Source organism: Silurus aristotelis, assembly GCF_946808225.1.
Source record: "Silurus aristotelis genome assembly, chromosome: 9".
NCBI classification, from domain to species: Eukaryota; Metazoa; Chordata; class Actinopteri; order Siluriformes; family Siluridae; genus Silurus; species Silurus aristotelis.
In genome coordinates this window covers 14809377-14830855 of record NC_139582.1, presented here as the reverse complement: position 1 = coordinate 14830855, position 21479 = coordinate 14809377, and the positions used below count along the sequence as shown (strand labels likewise).

Here is a 21479-nt window from a genome sequence, read left to right as displayed (position 1 = left end):
CAGGGTGCCAGTACTGCTGCTGGTGCTGCCACTGTCTTAATGCTACGAGTTTATTCTCGTAATTTCGACTTCATTCTTGTATTGCTACAACCTTATTCTTATAATCTTAGTTGTTTTTTATGTGCCACTTAAACATTGTCGTAGGAATGGTACATTCAAAACGTACATATGAATCTAATGTTGAACTCTCCACAAACGTCTGTCCATATAGTGCATTTAAACGTGATTCTATTATTTGGCATGAAGTATGAATTGTGACTCTTGGCTGGTAATGACATACCTGACAATTATTTATTAATACTAAAATTATGAATATTTCAAGATTATCAAAGTAATGAATTGGTTCAAACAATTTGTTAAAACATTTATCTATTGTCAGATTAAACAGACAATTTTGGTGCTCATTGGAGTAATAATCATATAGGCAATACCATCAATCATTATATACATTATATGAATAACCACTAATAAGGAAATATAATTAAAGAAATAAATACATGTAGAAATGCTCCCCACAAAAAAAACATAACAAACTTTAGCTATATTGGCTACTGTATAATATATTCCTGATTATCACTGGTATACTAAACATTTATAAAAATGCATCTACCAAATTACATGATATATTAATAAACAGTTTAAACTTCATCGGTAATAAACATTCATTAGAAAGTAGATTTCCACACATATTTAATACAGACAGGGTTTATTTGTATTAGGGTTTTTTTTTTTTTTTTGCGCTTGACATGAACATAAGACTAAAAGTAGCAGCACTGACAATAAACTGAATGTATCCAAATGATGCCACACCATATGTCTCATAAAGAAAACCTCCAATAGTTGGTCCAACTGTTCGCACCAGAGGCAGCACTGATGCACATAGACCCAGCATGGTCCCTACAAAATACATACAGGAATGAGAGGTACAGAATGCAGAAACAAAACACTGCACAGAATAGTGTCTCATTAAATACATGTCTCAAGTCTTTGCGAGTGACTATTACAGCATTTCTCAGCTGCTTTGAAGCATTTCTCGAATCTTCCTTAATATTTGCAAACCAGCAAGTGAATTCTCAAAACAATTTGTACAAACAGCAAAAAACATTGGATTTCTTGCAACAGCCTGTACTTTTCTCAAAGTTCATCTCACAGAAGTAAGTATGAACATCTCATTCCCACCAGAATGAAAAGTCCCTTTGTCATTGTTCACAAACAAGATTATCAAAATGTTTAGACATGTCAGTATGACTGTGCACAAGTTTCAGGAGTTCTTGATATAAATATGTTTTGGATCACAGTGACTGAAATTGCACAATATTTTAATTCCTTCTGTTTGGCATCTATGAATTTCAGCAGCACAAATTCATTTATTTGAATGCATATTTGATTAATATTGATTGCAAGAGACCAGACAGGATTCACACTTTTACTGTACTATACAAGTGTTCGTTTGTTTCTTAGTATTTCATCCATTTTTAGAATTTATAATTTTGTTTTTCTCTGTATAAATAAAACAAGACATTTGATAAGCAAATATGACTAAATGATTTAATGATGTGGAGGTCAAATTTCATTTCTGATCTGAGAAATGCTCCGAAGCAACTGAGAAAAACTTTAATGAGTATAAAACTTTACTGTATGGTTGGCGTGTTTCTGTTACCTGTGTCAGATGCTGGGACACTTTTTGTTAGCATGCTGTCTGTGATGACATTGAAGATGCTGAGTGACAGCATCATTGGAATAAGAACACAGCAGAACTGTACAATGTTAGTGGTAATGGCCTGTAAAAGCAGATGAAAATAAGATATGTTACAACATTAATAATAATAATAATAATAATAATAATAATAATTAATAATAATTAATAAAAAGGGTTAAAAAACAAAGTTACATAGTGGGACCAGGCTATTAATTACTTGTAATCATTTCTGGTTTGGGAGAGTTTCTAAATGGTTTAAAAACTAAGAGATTACAACACCATTGCCTAAATTCCTTGATGCTATTGTGGTGTAAATGGCAAAAACCAAAGCCACATTCCAATTAATGGATTAGTAAGAAGAGTGGAGGTTATTATAACTATATAGGTGGAGAATAAATCAGGAATGGGATGTTAATAAATCACATATTACTGTTGTTGTCAGATGTTTAGATGCTGTCAGATTGCTATATTGTATAACAAATCTTGAATTATTAACCTGTCCATCACCACTGCAGTGGTCATACATCAGATCCTTATTGCAGTCCAATCTCCACCTTAAACCTGTCTGTTGATCCTACTGTACACTTCACTGCTGTCACACTATCATCATACATGTCCTGCACCACCCTCACATACTTCTCTGACACACCTGACTTCCTCATGCAATACCACAACTCCCCTCTCGGCACCCTGTCGTATGCTTTCTCTAAATCCACAAACACACAATGCAACTCCTTCTGACCTTCTCTATACTTCTCCATCAACATTCTCAAAGGAAATAAAAACCTGAATAAAAACCTTCATGAAACCATACTGTTGCTCACAGATGGTCACCTCTTCTCTCGGCCTGGCTTCCACTACTCTTTCCCATAACTTCATGGTGTGACTGATCAACTTTATTCCCATGTAGTTACTGCAGGTCTGCACATCTCCCTTATTCTTAAAGATCAGTACCAGCACACTCCTTCTCCATTTCTCAGGCATCCTCTCACCTTCCAAAATCTTGAACAACCTGGTTAAAAACTCCCCTGCCATCTTTCCTAAACATCTCCACGCTTCTACCGGTATGTTATTTCGTCTTACTGACTTTCCACTCTTCATCCTCTTATTTGCTGCTCTCACTTCCTCCTTACTAATCCTATACACTTCCTGCTTTACAATCTCCACACCATCCAACCTTTTCTTTCTCATTTTCCTCGTTCATCAGCTGCTCAAAATACTCCCTCCACCTTCTCAACACACTCTCCTCACTAGTCAACACATTTCCATCTCCATCCTTTATTGCTCTATCTTGCAGCACATCCTTCCCAGCTCTGTTCCTCTGCCTGGCCAATTTGTATAAATCTTTTTCTCCTTCCTGAGTGTCCAACTTCTCATACAGCTCCTCATATGCCTTTTCCTTGGCTTTCGCCACATCCCTTTTAGCTTTTTTTTAATAATCCTCATAAATTACAAATTAAATTATAAATCAAATAAAAACTTTAAAAAACCATTCTAAAAATAAATCAATAAGTAAGCATTTACCAATGGATACAAAATATATTATATTAAATGTATAATATTTATACCTGCACAGTTCTAGTAAAATTTAGCAAAAGACTAATTAATAAAAAATAAATAAATAAATAAAATCTGTAAGTATGAAATGAGATGAAGTAGGCTTTAAATAGCATTTTCATATGTAAAATTACATATGAAATACATACAGAAAGTGTATTTTTTGCTGAATATAAATATACATGGGTATTTTGACCTCTCACAAAAACAAAAATGATTCATCAGTCTTCTCAAAACCACTCTCCAAGATGGAGAAATTTAACTTATTTTTTATTTCTTAATGTTATTGTGCAAATGAAAAGATTTGTCTTTAAAAATGTGGGTGTTACAGCACCAATCTGCATTTGCCCATTGAAATTTTGAATGGTTTTTTTTTTATTCTTATTATGAATATATATTTAATTCATTATTAATATTTTTATAAAATTGTGTGGGGACAACAATTACACAAAAATTATATATTCACATATTTATTTGCACATATCCTTATATCCTTAAGTTCATTTAAGAAACCTAAGGATATACACATGTGCAAATAAATGTTCTGCAAATTGTGGTCCACGACCCATCTACAAGTCCCAGTTGTGCATTATTGGAGTGCTGTTATTAATCCCATATAATTAAGATCAAAATATAATATTATTTAATTCATGCATTAATTTTGGCTCTTTTACAAGATCCAATAATTATGGAATTATCCATAATTAATAATCTTGGGAAATTATGTATACCTGTGCAAGCCCCACCAAGCTGTTCAGGCCTATCGAAAACAGTAGTAACGAATTCTCTGAATATCTTGTGGTGAGACGACCAATAACAGCACCCTGAATAACCTAGAACACAAAAAAGCAGGTAAATGTGCACACATACAGTACAGAAATGTAAATTTTAAGATTTTAACAGTCAGCATAAGTAATCTTTTCCCAGAAAACTCAATATTAGAAAAAAAAGCCAGAATAAGTAGAAGTGTACCATTTGCACCACACCAAGGTATGCCATGAGGTAGCCATTTTGCTCTGCCTGCAGCTGGAAAAAGTTCATAACAATGATGGAGAACATGACCTGAAAAACACCTGAAAAATACGAAACAAATAATTATATTTTGGTAATACACTCATTTATAACTGTATAAAGGAACTCCTTACGGAACACATCTACTTAATCATGCAGTTATCTAACCAGACAATGTGTTTTAGAAGTTTATAAAATCATGCATATAGTGTCTAGCAGCACAGTAAAGTGCACATCAACAATCAGAATGCAAAAACTTCTCAGTGACTTTTAATGTGATGTTTTTTTAGTGCAAGACTGGCTGGTTTAAGTATTTCTATAACCACCTATGTCATGGCATTAGGACATAAAACAGTCTGTAAGAGTTAATTCAGTCAGTTTGTTAATGGAGAATGGTCAAACTGTTTCAAGCTGACAGAAAGGTTCTCAGGACTTGTCAGGATTGTTAGTACTCAGGACAATTCTGGTGAGGAGAAAAGCCTCTCAGAATCCACATCATCATGACTGTTGAGGTGGATGGGGTACAATAGCAGATGACCAGATCAGGATCCACTTCTTTCAGCCAAAAACTGAAGGATAAGGCTGCAGTGGGCACAAGCTTGGCAGTACAATACACTCAAAGATTGCAAATATATTGCCTGGTCTAAGCAGTATTAATTTGGTGTAATTAATAAAGTAATCTGGTATTGAATATGATGTAAAATAAAATATTTTATAATATATATATACATATATATATGAAGGTGGTCTAGTGGTTAGGATGCGGCGCTCTCAAAGCTGCGGCCTGGGTTCGATCCCCGGTCAGGGAACCAACCCCAGCCATTAGGGTTGCACAAGCCTTAGTGCTGGTCCCAAGCCCGGATAAATTGGGAGGGTTGCGTTAGCAAGGGCATCCAGCGTAAAAACATGTGCCAAATCAAACATGTGGATGGTCCACTGTGGCGACCCCTAATGGGAGAAGCCGAAAGAAAGTGTGTGTGTGTATATATATATATATATATATATATATATATATATATATATATATATATATATATATATATATATATATATATATATATATATAAAATATATAGCATGTAAAATATTACATAACACACTTAATGGCTGAATATTATTGAAAAGATTTAATTAATATCCAAGTATTCAGATGATTTGCTACAAACAGAAATTAGCTTAAAAGTAATTGGCCTGAATTTTTGTTAAAATTAGAGATTTGCTTGATTAGTGCAAGACTAATAGGACAGATTTAATTACATTTGAGTCATATCTATTGCTCTATTTTGTAATAAAGTATAATGCTTATAATGTGTTATATATCTGTTGCTCTACGCAGTCAGGCCTTTTACTTCGATAAAAAGCTAAACGGAATATGTGTATGTGTCGTATAGTTCAGCAGTAAACATTGCTGTCTCCCAATGCAACAACCTGGGTTTTATTCTGAGTGGCAGTTTTTCTTTCCCAGAATTGCCAAGCCTTATGTGTGCTAATACAAAACTACCTTATTTATTCAGAATATAGAATCTCACTCATTATTTCCAATTTCTTAAATAATTGCTTAAAATCTAAATCTCAAATAAGTAAATTTTTACTTCATAATTTCATGAATCTTAAGCAATAAGTTATAATTAAGTACTATAAATGAGATGGAATCATTTGAATAGTTGAATAATTTTTCATTAGGAGGAAATAAAACATTTAATAAATTAAAACAAATGTCACCCACCAGATGGCAGTCCTGATATTATCTTCACAGTGAACGTCTTTGCAACTCCTGGAAACTTCATTAGTCTTGCAATCTCCCCCAAATTAAACACAGAGCCAGCTGTATCTGGTTAGGAACAAAAAATATACCTTATTTACACAGACCAGGCATAACATAATGACCGGTGAGTGAATAACACTGATAATCTTTTCATCATGGCATCTGTTAGTGGGTGGGAAAATGGGCAAACTTAAGGATTTGAGCGAGATTGACAAATTGTGATGTATAGATGACTCTTCAGACTGCAGCTCTTGTCTGATGTTCTTGGTCTGCAGTGGTCAGAATCTTTAAAAAGTGGTCCAAAGAAGGAACAATGGTGAACTGGCAAGAGGGTCATGGGCAGCCAAGGCTTATTGATGCTCAAGGGAAGTAAAGGCTAGCCCGTGTGGCCGTGACTCGTCACCATCTTGGATGAGTCCATTAAGCGTAGTATCATCTGCAAATTTCAGAAGTTTAAAAGTTGGGTCACTGGATTCGGAGTTAGTATTGAGGGAGAATAGCAGTGGGGAGAGGACACATCCCTGAGGAGCGCCAGTGTTGCCTGTCCAAATACTGGAGGTAACCTCGCCCAGTGTCACGTGTTCTTTCCTGCATGTCAGGAAGCTGGTGATCCACTGACAGATGGAAAGGGCTTATAGTTATCTTTTGGGGTTTGTAATGGAGAATTTCCGGAATTATTGTACCAAAATAATAACAATAAAAAATAAAAATGTATCTTTACATAGCTACAGTGATCTGTTAAAGATATGGGTGAAGATAGGAGCCAGTTGGTCAGCACATGCTTTGAGATAATTTGTGCTGTTAAAATGGTGTACCTTAATTCATTATTAATGTGTTAATTTTGATAGCCATTATTAATATATCAATACAAAATTTAAATTTTGTTACCTAATGAATGTAAAAGCAGAGAAAAGAAGATGATCAGGTGATCAGGAATGTGTCTGTTCTCATTGTCATGTTTACATCGCTGACCCCCTCTGTCTCATACTTCTTGCTGCCTTCTGCTTTGCTTGTTGTTAACTTTGTAAACTAGTTTACATCGGTGATATGTGAAAGCCAGAAAATGATACACCAGTGGTAGATTGAAAAAGCCATGCAATGAAAGGAAATAGGTTAATGGGCTCAAACTGCATGCAATAAGAACATAAATATTAAGCTTTTCTCTTAGTTGTTAGTCTTAGTTGCAGTAGTGTATGCATAGGTTGCAGTTTCTATCCAATCATATTTCAGCTTGTTGCCAGTGTTTTCAAAATCTGCGTTGATGCCTTTAAAATCAACAGTGCAAGTGCCTGCAGCATAGCAGGCATACAATAATGTCAGCATTTCCATGTCTTTTAATTGGATGGCCAGACAGGACAGTCGGAGTACGAAAACTGCACAAGCTGAGATATCTTGATTGAATACAATTAATAGATGTTTTTCATTTAAAAAATAACTGACAGAGGAGAAGAAATTGATTTGGTCACAGATACACTTACAAGGCAATTTTCAAAACAGACTTTGAAAACGTGGACATTGTGAGGTAAAGATTGCCAAAACAGTAGTTAAACTTTTTTATGAACCATTTATACTTTTGCATTTCCTTTTGCACAAAAACACCCAATTTGCCTTTCAAATAACCATAATGCACATAACATTTCACAAAAATACACAGAAAACCCATTTCAAAGGTGTAATTACTGATGAAAGGAGTCTTGTAGAATTGAGTTAACTGGGTTTCATGCTTTTGTAATGGCATTCACTGGCCACTAACTCCTACTACAGTGGAACCCGGTTATGTCGCCAAAAAGCATCGAGGTAACCGATGATCGAGATAAACAAAAATCAAAATGGCGGCAGTATATTAACGTGCTTGAAATTTCTTTATGCACATGATGTGCGTTAATAAATGAGAATGTGCATGCACGTGTTTTTGAAGTTTTTTTTTACACAACAGCGTTGCCGCGATTTGTTAGATGAAGGCATGCTATAAAAATACATACAGTACATGTTTATCTGTCAGGAATCCACCTGCCACGCCCCCTTCAGCCCCCTTCAGCGTGTCAGGTGTTTTCTCGGCCGCTTTCTCTGAAGCTCCCGGCTTCAATCGCGCACATATGGTGCTCGTTTATCATCATCACCAGCTCCTATTTAAACTTCCACACTCTCGCTTATGCGTTTCCCGGTACGTGTCTTCCCACCGGCACTCTCTCAACGGCTTCTCTTTTCTTCCCAAAGCCGCGCCGCGCCGCGCCCCTACTAACACTACAAACACTAGCACTAACTAACAGCAGAGATTCACCAGTATACAATACAACATCTGTAAGGTTTGATTTTTCCGCCACTTCCGCGAGTTCTTCTGCGGCTGCACCGAGATAACCGACGTTAAATGGCAAATGTTTCCCCCCTTGTGCTCGAGATATCAGGGTTCGGCGATATAAAAAAAGTCGACATAACCGATAAAAAATGCTTAGAAAAAGCGAGAATTTGGCGGTTCCACTTCAAAAACGTCGACTTAATGGGGTTGTCGAGTTAACCGAGGGCGAGATAACCGGGTTACACTGTATATACAATATGCTGTACATGGATTAACTTGTTAATGATTGTTCATAATTAAATTTAAGTGTTAACAATTTAAATTGTAAATACATAATAATAAAAAGATTTATCCTACTGTTGTTCATCTTTTTGTGCTGCCTTTTTGTGTGCTTAGGAATAAATTTCAACACCAGCAATAAATTGACAGCACTTCCCACAGAAGCAACGTATGCTGCAAACTTTTCCCTGCAAAACACACAAACATTCATAAAGAAATGCCTCCATTATCACAGCTAGTAAAATTAAAATGGACACAATGGGTTATGCATATACATATAGCATCTTACAAAAGTGATTACACCTGTCACATTTTAGCAACAATTTTATTATTATGCTCTCAAGGTACGTACTATAGAAATGCAAAGTGAATATACATTAGAGTAGTCAATGTGCATCTTGTATAGCAACAAAGTCACCGAAAATAACGCAACATACAGCTACTATTGTCAAAATAACTGGCCACACAAGTGAGAATATCCTAAGTCTCGGTCTAGTTAAACATGCTCCTGAGGTTCCAGTGACCACTGTTCCTGCCCCTCTCCCCTCCGTGGATCTTCCCACTTCGTCCAGGCCTGCCTCTGGATGGTGTTCTCTTCGATTGGAGGCCACTCTGTGCAGCTTGGGACGGTTTCTCATCAACGGGCACTTTGAGGATGGATTGGACTGTAGTTAATGTCAACAGTCTCCTACACTGACTCAGGACTACATTTTGCTTCTGATCACCATCACTGTACCCCGCAACATCGCCACAGTCGCCACCGGCTCGCTCATCAGGGACAAACTTTCTTATAAAGAACATATTCACTTTTAATCACCACATTATCTGTGTAAAGCTGCTTTGAGACAATGTCCATTGTTAAATGCGCTATACAAATAAAAATTAATTGAATTTAATTAAGTAAACATGTCAAAACTGTGTCCAAAGTGTCAATATATTGTGTGACCACCATTGTTATCTAGCGCTGCCTTCCTTCTGAGATTATGGCCATGCAAACCAACTTGCAGTTGCAGTGAGCGTCGTATGGTCTGAGCACTGACAAGCGGACCTTCCACTTCTGCAACCATCTAAAGCAATGAGGACCCAAATTCTTTGAGCGACCCTTGAAGAAGTCAAAGAAGTTGAGTCCTCGTGCTGGGCGTCAGGTACAGAAGCTAGCTTTAAAAAACAGACGCATGAGTGCAGTAGCTATACTTTTTATATTATGATACTGTATATATATATATATATATATATTTTTTTTTTTTTTTAATTTTATTTTTATTTTTTTTAATGCACAGACAATGTACAAAGGGCATTTTACCAATGCAGATTTCTTCTTGTCTTATGACTATAAAAGGGCATTCACGCCAGGCGAATATCACACTGGTGAGAAGGTTGTTTATTCTGCTTTTCCATAATACTGTTATGAGCTATGTGGTATATTCAGAACTGCAATATGTGCATTCACCATGTTGGATTTAATACCTACCAGCACCTAATGTCTTGACATTGAACCATGACTTTAGTCATGACAGTCTTTAGCCTGCTCTTTTCTAATGAAGTAAATAAGTTCATGTCTGTTACAGTATAGCCTACAGAAATATTGTTGGAATCCTTCTATCTACTTGACACACCTTACTCTCAGCTTCCACAGCTGGTGAAATGCTAAAGTTAAGACTTCCTGCATTGTTGTCCAGGACACACCAGGCTTACTCCTACTCAACTGTCTATACACTGAATGAGTTTGTGTACACCTTAGCCCCATTGGTAGATTATAGGTGTTTAGCACAGTGCTTAGTAACCACAAAATAAAATATGCTACACAAATTCTGCCAGATTATTTTACATTAGATTAAATTCAACTATATTGTCATTGCACAAGTTACGGTACAAGGCAAACGGAAGAGATGAGATGCAACATGCCTAACAGGTGGGCATGCAACAATACAGCTAGCAAATTTTCTAGTTAAGAAGAGGGACTGGTTGGCACCATACAACAGGAACTACCTGAGATTAATCAAGATACTGTTCAGCAGCAACAATTATAAATTACTCAAAAATAATCTATGAATGAAATCAATAAACTCTCTAATGCAGTCAAGCTTTGTTTTTTTTTTAGTTTTGTTTAAATCTCGTATATTTGAGAAAATGTATACAGGGCCTAATGAGCAAAGCTAGTGCTTTGGTAAAAAGTCTTATTAGGGGTGCAAAGCTATTTAACTTGTCCAGTTTGATATATTACAAGATATACTGTTATTACAGTTAATGTCTTGCAAATGAACTTGTCTTACTTCCTTAGCAGTTTAATCCCAATTTCTGTAAAACCACAAAGAAATGCTGCACATTTACAAGCCCCAATTCATGAAAAAAAAAATTAAGAAGTACATATTCACATTAAGTCCATGCTAGCCAACAGGATTGTCACTGGGTATGCCAACGCATGCAATGTAAAAAAAACTGCAGTAAAAAAAAATCCACATTCTGAAAGTGACATGCTGTTTTTTCATTAAAAAAAGTAAAATCCCAGATAAAACAATGAATTCTAAGTAATTTTGTTAGTTTCTAGAAAGTATAAACAGTATACAGTATACACTGAGTTAACAGCGTTCAGAGTCGACACTCAGGGTTTGAAATCACATCCTACACTCTCACTAATCCCTACATTAGTCTACTAGTATAGTCCACTTGACAGAGTGAATGAAAACAAACGAGTGATTTCAGACACTAATGGACACTGCTGTTTACAAGCAGAATCACTGAAAGAAAATAACAAGAAATAAAACTACAACTGACATACAGCCACTGCCTCAGACAAGATCAACTGAATAAAAACAATGATTAAACAACGCCAAAAAAAACAGATTACCAGCTTCAATGATTACAGTTTGACTTTATTTCTATCCTATATCTACAAAATATTATTTGAGACTTAACAAATGTTTATATTTGATTGAAAGTGTTTTTGACCTCACCATTTTGGAGATCAGTGGTTGGTTTAGATAGACTTGTGGCCTTTGACTCTTTAACATTAGTTTTTCTCAGGCTGTTGTAAAAGTGTTTGTAAAGCACATTTGCTATGCAAAGTCAAGAGAAATTGTAAATAAGTGGTTTTGTTTAACTATAGATGATAATGTCATCATCATCTAATTATCTTATTTAGTAATCTTATTATATTACTATTAACAAAAAAACTTTCATGCTGCAATGCATGCTGGGTGCCAGAATAGTAAAGAAAGACCAGCATGCATTGTGGCATGAACAAATCATGCGGAAATATGTTCTTTAGTTGCTTTTATTTTGGTGTTTGTTGTAAATTTTCAGTAGACTTATTGTTGATGTTTAAAGTTGATCTGGTTTTCCAAATTTGATTGTCACCGATGTTGAGACTTATACACTGATTATTTTCTCTGTCTGTGTGTGTTTAAGTTCTGTCATAGTTCAAAGCTTTTATTTGTATGTGGTGTGTATATTTTTCAGATAACTGCTGTAGTAACTGTGGTGTAATTTATGTGTATTGCAGTAACCAAAGAGCCAAATGTCAAGTTTCAAGAGCCCAACTACAGCAAGCACTAAACAAATTATATTGGTTTTTAAAAAAACACCTCAAACCTTAATTATAGCTTTGTACACATATGACAGAAATAAGTTCACGCTAGTATTAAATTAAACTTTTAATGCTGTTTTGGGGTGTTCAATCATCCTCTGCTGTGATTGTAAGAGATTTAATGTGTTGATGAAATTTTTGGCTTTGGCTATAAGTTGTGTTTCTCTGCCCTTGTTTCTTTATTCCTGCAGTAATTATGCTTGTTCACAGATGTTCAACACTAACACTCAATTATCATTTAATTAGTCACTTCATTATCTCATTAATATCACTGCTTCAGTGTTACTTTAACACTCTGTAGTGTGGACAAATAAATTCTCTTTTAAACCTGAGGATTTTGCTGTGGGATTAAAGGGGTTAAATGTGTAAAAAAAAAAAAAAAAAATAAATAAATAAATAAATAAATAAATAAATAAATAAATAAATACACACTCTGAAATGTCTTTTAAATCAATATTCTATACATTAGATTTATGGAAGCAAACTGTAAAAAGCAGTAGATTACTGGCAACCCTGCTAATAGTTTACCATAAAATCAAGAAAAAAAAGAGCAAAATACTGTAAAACCTAACAGTCAAATTCCTGTTGTGTGTTTTGTGGGTTAACATTGTGTAGAAGAGTAGAGCCTGTGTTCAAGTCAAGGACGGACAGAGGACTACTGATGTTATGCTGCAAGTTGCTTTATCTAAAAGCAGTATCTGTGTAGTTACTGATGCAGTGAGAGTCTTTTTGCTAATTTCAATCACACATGAATGTGCAAGAGATTTTGCTTGAATTTATGCTTTTAAAGATTTTGTATAATTCATCTTTTCTTTGTGCGCTTAAGTAAAATATGTTCTCAGTACTTATATACTTATTACTTTATATTATAAATATTAGTTTATAAACAAATGTCAATTGGCCAATTTAAATGCAGTTGGTTTCTGCAAATAAAATGAGTTTACTCCTAATTTTCCTATTTTATTTATTTATTTGTTTATTTTATTCACACATACGTGTGTGTGTGTGTGTGTGTGTGTGTGTGTGTGTGTGTGTGTGTGTGTGTGTGTGTGCGCGTGCGCGTGTGTGTGTATGTGCTTGTGTGTACCGCTCTCCCTCACTCTCGTCATTAAAACCCGAGCGAGCTGTACTTCGGCTTCCGCCTCCTGTTGCACTCGCACCCTGACATATACAAACAAATGTCAGTAATTTTGTATTACATTTAGTAAACCATTATTCAATTGAGTCTGGCTAATTTAAATAAATATTTGTGGTCTTTTTCTTATAATCAAATTAAAAAGATAATCAAATTCAAATTAATTGATAACTGAATTGATAATCCAAAATAAAATAAACAATACCTTCCACTCTAATCTTTAACTGATACTATATTATAAACACTATGTAATAATTAATAAATAAAAAAATATATATAAAACTATTCGCATCTGGTATCAGTTAGACATGCATTACCATGCACTGTAATAGGAATCACTTTACATCTGATCATTTATATGGTTACCTACCAATCATATGATTGCAGGAGAATGTAGAAAAAAATGCATATAAAGGTTAGGTAAGTTTAGTTAATGCTCACATAAGTTCAGAATCAGAATAGTGAGAAAATATAGCTTGAGATAGATGATGATGAGAAATAGATGAGAAATAGTATACAGGTCTTCCTTCACAAGAGGTGTGTAGTTTTGTCTGGGGTTTAAAATGTAACCTTTCCTGTAAATGAGTATAAACACCCTGCTCAAACAGTAATCACTTCCAAATAGAATTAAGTATTAACTGTAAATGTTCTGATCTATGAGATCTATATTTTAAATGATTTCTGCAATTTGATGGTTCATTTTCTTGTACATCATACCTTTGTAAGTAGAGGTTTATATTATTACAGGCACAAAGTAAAGACACCCTTACTCCATGTAATCTCTAATGAGAACTGCAGAGTTATGGTTGTGGACTCATGACAGGCTAACAATTTACGCTTTTTATGTACTCACTTCTAAGTCATGAGGAACAGCATCTTTTTTTAAAAATGGAGTAAAATGTAGGATATTATGTGGTAATATTAGTTGTAGTGCAGCAAAAGCTTCCAAAAAAGAAAATACTCTGATAAAGTAAAGATATTTGAAAAAATTTACTTAAGTACAGTTAGTTAGAAAACAAACTTTGTTATGCTCTACCTGTGAGTTTTGTATAAATAATTTACCCAAAGCGTGTGCTCAGAGTGCCTCCTAATGATGACCCCGCGATCATGCCAATACCAAAACAAAGACCGAGCTTTGCCAGGGCATCTGCTCGCTTGTTGTTCTCTGATAGGTCTGTGATAACCATCTGTGATCCTGGGCAGGAACAAAAAATGTACAACAGTGTTGCTGGGTTATGGAAATCAAACGTATTAAACATTAGCAGTAAGTTTATGTATAATTATTTATGTACTTATAATAGAAGGCTGACCTGGCATGGAATGCATGAACACAGCAGGTAGTTTGTGCAGAAAAAGTAACAAAGTACTATCTGCTGCTGCTAGCAGCAAAAAATAAATGACTGATGCTAAGCAGGACAGTGAAAGAGCAGCACGCGCTCCAAAAATATCTGCAAATCTGAGCAAGACACACATTATCAATATATCATCTATTATCAATACATTATATTTATCCATTCAGTTTTTAACTTAGAAACACATTAAGGAAACCTCACCTTCCAAACACAGGGCCCCCCAGGAGCTGCATCACACCTACACTTGTCTGTAGATATCCAAACCAGAGTGTGTCAAATCCCAGCTTTTTTGCCAAATACTTTCATATGCAATGAAAAATAAAAGTAAATCATATAATTATACCAAATAATCACTTTATTAAGTACATTTGTAAAATTTATTCAAAAGCAGCAGAAATTAGTAAAAGAAAAAATTACTTTGACAGGTAAAGATTGTTAGTATTAGATGGTTGTGTGATGGCAATATGTCTTAAAAAACGTCTTACTGCAAACCGCCTCTAGATAATTTAAATAAACAAAAACATCAGTGGATATAATTTCTGCGGAAAAGCCTCATGTTATCCACACTGTAAAAGAAGCAAAACAGCAAGTGAATTAATCTACCAATAAACCTCTATCAATCCATATTGATACTAGCTAGTGGTACTCTACATTAGCCTTCATTCGGTCCTGTTGGTATAATAGGCCAGTGCCTGGTAGTTTCTTGGAAATAGATGGTTACAAAATTATGGGACAAAAAATAAATAAATTATGAGAAGAAAATGTGAAAATAAAAAAAAAAGGCTTTTAATAAAACAATGTATCAATTAATCAAATAAGGAGCTACATAAAAAACACGCACCAGGACACTCTTTTATCAGCTAGTATTGGGGAAGTGCTAACTCAGAGGTTAAGGCTCTAGGGTTTGGGGGTTCAAGTAACAGTATTGACAAGCTGCCACTGTTGGACCCTTGAGCAAGGCCCTTAACTCACCACAGCATCATAACAAGCTGGGATATGTGAAGAAAGTTTTTTAATGTGTAAGTCAATGTATATGTGACAGGTAAAAGCCTCTCTTCTTTTTAACAAGACAATGTGTATATATATATATATATATATATATATATATATATATATATATATATATATATATATATATATATATATAATAGTTTATGCAGTATCACAATTCACATATTTTCTTGGCTGACATTGGCCAGTTGATATGTTTTAGTATTGTTGTGTATTCTTGCTGACTATCCATTACTTCCAGTTGGCAAATACAACACCCAGTAAATCATGTCAGTTTATTTTAAACTTGGTTAAGCCAAAACGTCCCTTAGGTCCTCTAGTCACTGGTTACAGTAATACCAATCCAAGGTAAATCATGCCAAGAAGGCAATCCTGTAGCATTCCAGATTCCTAAGGATTACCACATGGAGCTGAAGGGCCCTTGTTGATGGTGGTCAATGGCAAAGGAAAAGTACACAGAACAGATTCTTGAGTTTCTTTGGTCATCTTCTGACAGTAAACAAAAAGTGGGTCCAGTGTCACAAGTCTATATCCTTTAGGCCTAAATGGCCTAAAATGTGCCCTGTGCCTTCACCCTGTTGCATAAATGTATTGGTTATCTTGACAGAAAAAAATTGTTTTAGAATTAACTCAAGGCTATGCTCAACATAAGATTATTTGATGAGACCTACAGTGATTGGAGCAGTTGGTCCAGTTTCTTTGAAAAAAAATGTAATACAGTGGCTAAACACAATAATACACCCACATAGTATGTGTTTTTAGGTAACATAATTTTTAGCAATAATTGGTAAGGGTTTTAATAGAGTTTCCTTGAGAGGGACAGGACTCACTGCAAACCTGAAGCAGTATGCAATTGAAGGATTAAAAGTACAGTATCCGGGCTTCAGTGTGGGTACGGCCAGGCATGTCCCCAAATTAGCAAGACAGCCACAATTGCAGCCTTTTGTGTTGAATTCTCGTGTCTGTTTTCTCTACTTCGTTCTGGACATTTGTCACAATGCTGACAAGGTTCTACCAACTTTTCTTCAGTCAGCCTAACCCATGGAATGCTACCAATTTTCTATTTGTTTTGCACATAATTAAGTTCACTTAATCATTATTTTTAAATTGTTATATACCATTTTCACCTCTATTAACTGTGAACTCTATAATGGCATTATTTAGTTTAGGTTCCTTTTAATATCATTAAAACTTCATTTTTAACAGTGGCAAACAGACTTTTTTTTTTTTTTCTTCTTCCAAATACAGTGGTATAGTGGTGTGAAAAAGTGTTTGCCCCCTTCCTGATTCCTTATTTTTTTGCATGTTTTTCACATTTTAATTTTCCAGATTAAATCAAACCAATTTAAATATTAGTACAAAATAACACAAGTGAACACAACATGCAGTTTTTAAATGAAGGTTTTTATTATTGAGGGAAAACAAAATCCAAAACTACATGGCCCTGTGTGAAAAAGTCTTTGCCTCCCTTTTAAAACTGTGGTTGGGCCACCCTTAGCAGCAACAACTGCAATCAAGCATTTGCGATTACTTGCAATGAGTCTGTTACAGCGCTGAATGAACACATATCACAAACAGATGGCTGGACATCCTCCTTCAGGATTTTTTTGGTAAGAAAGAGAATTCATGGTTTTATTTATCACAGCAAGTCTTCCAGGTCCTGAAGCAGCAAAACAGCCCCACCCCAGAGGTCTTTTGTGACCTCGTAGATGAGTCTTCGCTGTGCTCTTGGGGTAATTTTGGTCAGCCTGCCACTCGTAGGAGGGGTTTCCACTGTTACATGTTTTTACTATATGTGAATAATAATTGTTTCTGACTTTCTTTGGCTCTCGGCATGCTGGCTAGCTTTTGAGGCTCTTTTGGTCTACTTCACTTTGTCAGGCAGGTCCTATTTAAGAAATGTCTTGATTGTAAACAGGTGTGGCAGTAATCAGGCCTGGGTGTGGCTAGAGAAATTGAACTCAGGTGTGATAAACCACAGTTTTAACAGTGGTTTTATCACTTTTTCACACCGTTTGGGATTTTGTTTTCCCTTAATATTAAAAACCATTATTTAAAAACTGCATGTTGTGTTTACTCGTGTTGTCTTTTACGAATATTTGAATTAGTTTGATGATCTGGAACTTTAAAGTGTGACAAACATGCAAAAAAAAAAAAGAAATCAGGAAGGGGCAAACACTTTTTTACACCATGCTGCATTTCAAGAATCTAAACAATGTATAATACTATTTTATAATACTATTCAGACACTGACAATATCAAATTTTTATTCAGACAATTCAGACACTGCTGTTAACAAAGAGAATCACTGAAAGAAAGAAGAAACAAAACTACATACAGTTAAAGTCTGAGATGAAATCAACTGAATTAAAAAAGGAATGAATAAACAACTTCAAAAACAGAATTACAACCTTCACTTATAGTTTGACTTGATTTCTTTATTTTTAATACAAAACATCCTTTGAGACTTAACAGGGGTTTATATTTTATTTAATTTTGACCTCACCATTTTTGAGAACAGTGGAGACCCTCGACTCTGTAATATTAGTTTTTCTATGGCAGTTGAAGCTATATTTGTAAAGCACATTTTTTATGTCAGAAAAAAAAAGTCTTGAGAAATTATACTGTGGTTGTTTTTGTTAACTACTGATTGTAAGATATTCATTACTTATTGAGCTTATTTTTGTAAATGTAATATGTAAAAGTAATATGATTTCAAGTTAATTTGCTGAACTATTAAAACTTTTAGAGCTACAGCAACATTTAGACACACAAATGTTAAGAATCAGCACATGAAACTCAAAAATGGGGATTATTTACAAACTATCATGCCACAATGCATGCTGGGTGCCAGAATAGCACAAAACATCTAACATACAGAACTTTTTCATAGTGATCAAAGTTGATCGGGTTTGTTATATATATTTATTTTATTTATTTTTTTTTTTTAAAAGGTCAAGATTTAATAGAAACATTAAAGCAAACACCGATCTCCATTATGGTGACTTCAAATGAAAGTACACCTAAACACCTAAAATCTCAATTAGAGCTTTTAATAAGTGAAGCTGGTGATGCTGGGGGTTGTTTATCATCCTCTGCTGAAATCCTGAGAGATTTAATGTGTTATTATTATCAGTTGATTTCATCTTTGTCTTTGTCTGTAAGTTGTGCTTCTCTGCTCTTGTTTCTCTTCCCTTCAGTGATCCTGCTTGTTCACAGATGTCCATCAAAGTTTAATCCTCATTTAATTAGTCACTTCATTATCTCATTACCTTCATCACTGCTTCAGTGTTACTTCAACATGTAATGTGAACACACAATGTGGACACACATTAGTGCTCTTTTTTAAATGTGTGAAATGAAAAACACAATATGAAATGTATTTTAACAATAATATAATGTAAGTGTCATTTACAGAAACAAACTGTGGAAAAAAAACAGTAAATTACTGGCAACCCTGCTGCCAATAGTTTACCATATAATAAAGAAAAAAACAAAAACAAACAGCAAAATACTGTAAAACCCAACAGTCAAATTCCTGTTGTGTGTTTTGTGGGTTACCATTGTGTAGGAGATTAGAGCCTGTGCTCAAGTCAAAGACGGACAGAGTAACTTTGCTGTATGTTGCTTTATATAAAGACAGTTACTGTGTAGTTTTTGATGCAGTGGGAAGCTCATCACTAACTAAAGAGCTCTGACTTGAATTGACACTTTTATTTATTTATTTTACTTTGTCATGGACTTAAATAAAATACATTTTGAGTACTAATATGCTCACATTATTTAAATATTAAAAATATTAATTTATAAGCAAGTGGCCAGTAACCAATTTAAGTGCAGTCAGTTTCTGCAAACAAAATGAATTAACTAGATCTGACAATATTTTACCGTTCATTTACAGGACAATTTATTACAATATAAAGTACTAGTTTAACCACACAGCTGCCAGTTTTTTACAGTAGATTTTATAGGATTCTCTTTACAATGCATTTTTGCGCGGCTGTAAAAATGCAAAGAAAGTCTAAATAAAAAAAACATTAAGAGATAAGCCAACAGCTACCCAAAGATACATTTTATCATTAAAAGTTGTCCTTGTGATGTTAGCAAACAATCAGAGTAGCTAAGTATGTTCAGGCACTGTTTTTTTAAATTAAATGCAACAAAATTATGAGATAAAAATCTTAAATTATATGGGTAATGTACTTCAGATGTCAGGGTTGAATAAAAAATAATGCTAAATATAATATAAATGTATTTGTAAACATTTATGATTTTATTTAGCTAATACATGAGTATCATGTAACTAATGCAACAATAATAATAATAATAATAATAATAATGTAATGAAAAACGGCACAGTGAAGTAACACTAACATCACTATTAGGGTGATTTTTGTCATTCAAACACACACCAAATCTCTACTCTGCAGATCTGCAGGTAATGAATGGCACAGTATTGCCACACACTCATACAGTCACTGATTTCGAAGTAACAAAAAATGTCATAGTCAAAGATATATCCTGAAAAAATATTGTAGTATTTATTCATGGCTAAGAGTAAAGGGACCTGCTGCTAATTTTTTAAGTTTAACTATTACTTTTGGCACAAATGAATTAATGAAATATATCAAATAAATGATACTACATTACAATTTCGTCCGTACATTAGTAATAACTCAGAAATAAGCGAAATGCACTGTGAACAATACCAGCATGCATTTATTTATACTGTATGTAGATTTTTTGCATTGTCAGTGTTTAAACCCGACGAGACCTACCGGTGTTATCGAGAACTGGAGGAAGAGCCACGTTACGTCCAAAGCAGCAATCAGGTATGTAACATATAAAACTTTCTGCACTTTTGCAGCTGGCGGTGGATCCATCATGTAAAGTTTCACGGTTCTCAGTCAGTAGGCTTTTTCACACGGTTTCCGTGGAAAATGACAACAAAACAATTCTGTTAGTCTTCTATTGTTTCAGAAACCTGGCTGTAACATGGAAATGTACTTAAATATAACGTGTAAATCGCCAAAAGAAAAAGGGAGACCATGCAGTGCAGGATCAGTACAGAGATCAGTTCCGAGATCCTGCAGTACAGACCGAAAGACTGGACTTTGCCCGAATCCCCACCAAAACCGCAGAAATCCCGCTGCACGCGGAGATCTGAAGTTGGGACACACGAGCTATGAAACGAGCTTACATAGTGTGTTGTGTTTCGTTGTTATTGTTTTATCGGAAAATATAGAAAATGAAATGATAATAAGAAAACCAATCGAAACTCTGCCTTTGCTTTTCTACCGCATTGTTTCGTTTTAAGTGAACCTCAGGATCCGACTCGCATATGTGGTTCTGGTAACCAGCTTTTTTTTTTTCTTCCTAAAACCATGAAAAATGATTGTATATTGTTATTTATAAGGTGTATATTAATTAATCGATTTCAGTCGCGGTTATTAAAATGAAAGTAAATACTGTTTACATAGTTTTAAAAAATAAATACATTTTTAAATGTTGTCTTGTCTTGTTTGAGAACGGAGTCAAATGATCTGACTCACTAAAAAGATCCGGAATTCACATCAGCTAGAGAGGTCGAATTTTACTTCCTAGAAGGAAATTTCCTTGTATGGACTCTTATTTTTTTCCACTCTCTGACGTAATTAGGGGGCATGCTCTGAGGGAAGGAGGTGTGGTGTGTGAGCATTACGTCATTTAACTAATCCTGTCGACTCAGTAACACCACAGAAACCTGCAGCACTATGTAGGGCCAAAGTGCATTTTCTTAAATAATGAA

General features: G+C 34.6%; 1 protein-coding gene across 2 annotated transcripts; it reads right to left on the bottom strand.

Moving 5' to 3' along the window:
- Positions 1-266: 266 nt before the first annotated feature.
- Positions 267-21154, bottom strand: slc67a1 (solute carrier family 67 member 1). 2 transcript variants are annotated; one of them, XM_083550935.1, is made up of 11 exons: positions 20470-21153; positions 14882-14979; positions 14639-14784; positions 14391-14523; positions 8686-8795; positions 5994-6098; positions 4229-4329; positions 3988-4089; positions 1661-1781; positions 701-897; positions 267-670 (listed from the first exon to the last, which is right to left on the bottom strand). In XM_083550935.1, exons 1-10 carry the CDS (start codon positions 20575-20577, stop codon positions 716-718), a joined length of 1206 nt encoding a protein of 401 aa, XP_083407061.1. In that variant the 5' UTR covers positions 20578-21153; the 3' UTR covers positions 267-670; positions 701-715. The 2 variants fall into 2 exon arrangements, with proteins under 2 accessions (XP_083407061.1, XP_083407062.1); XM_083550936.1 differs by having other exon boundaries at positions 267-897; positions 20470-21154.
- Positions 21155-21479: the final 325 nt, after the last annotated feature.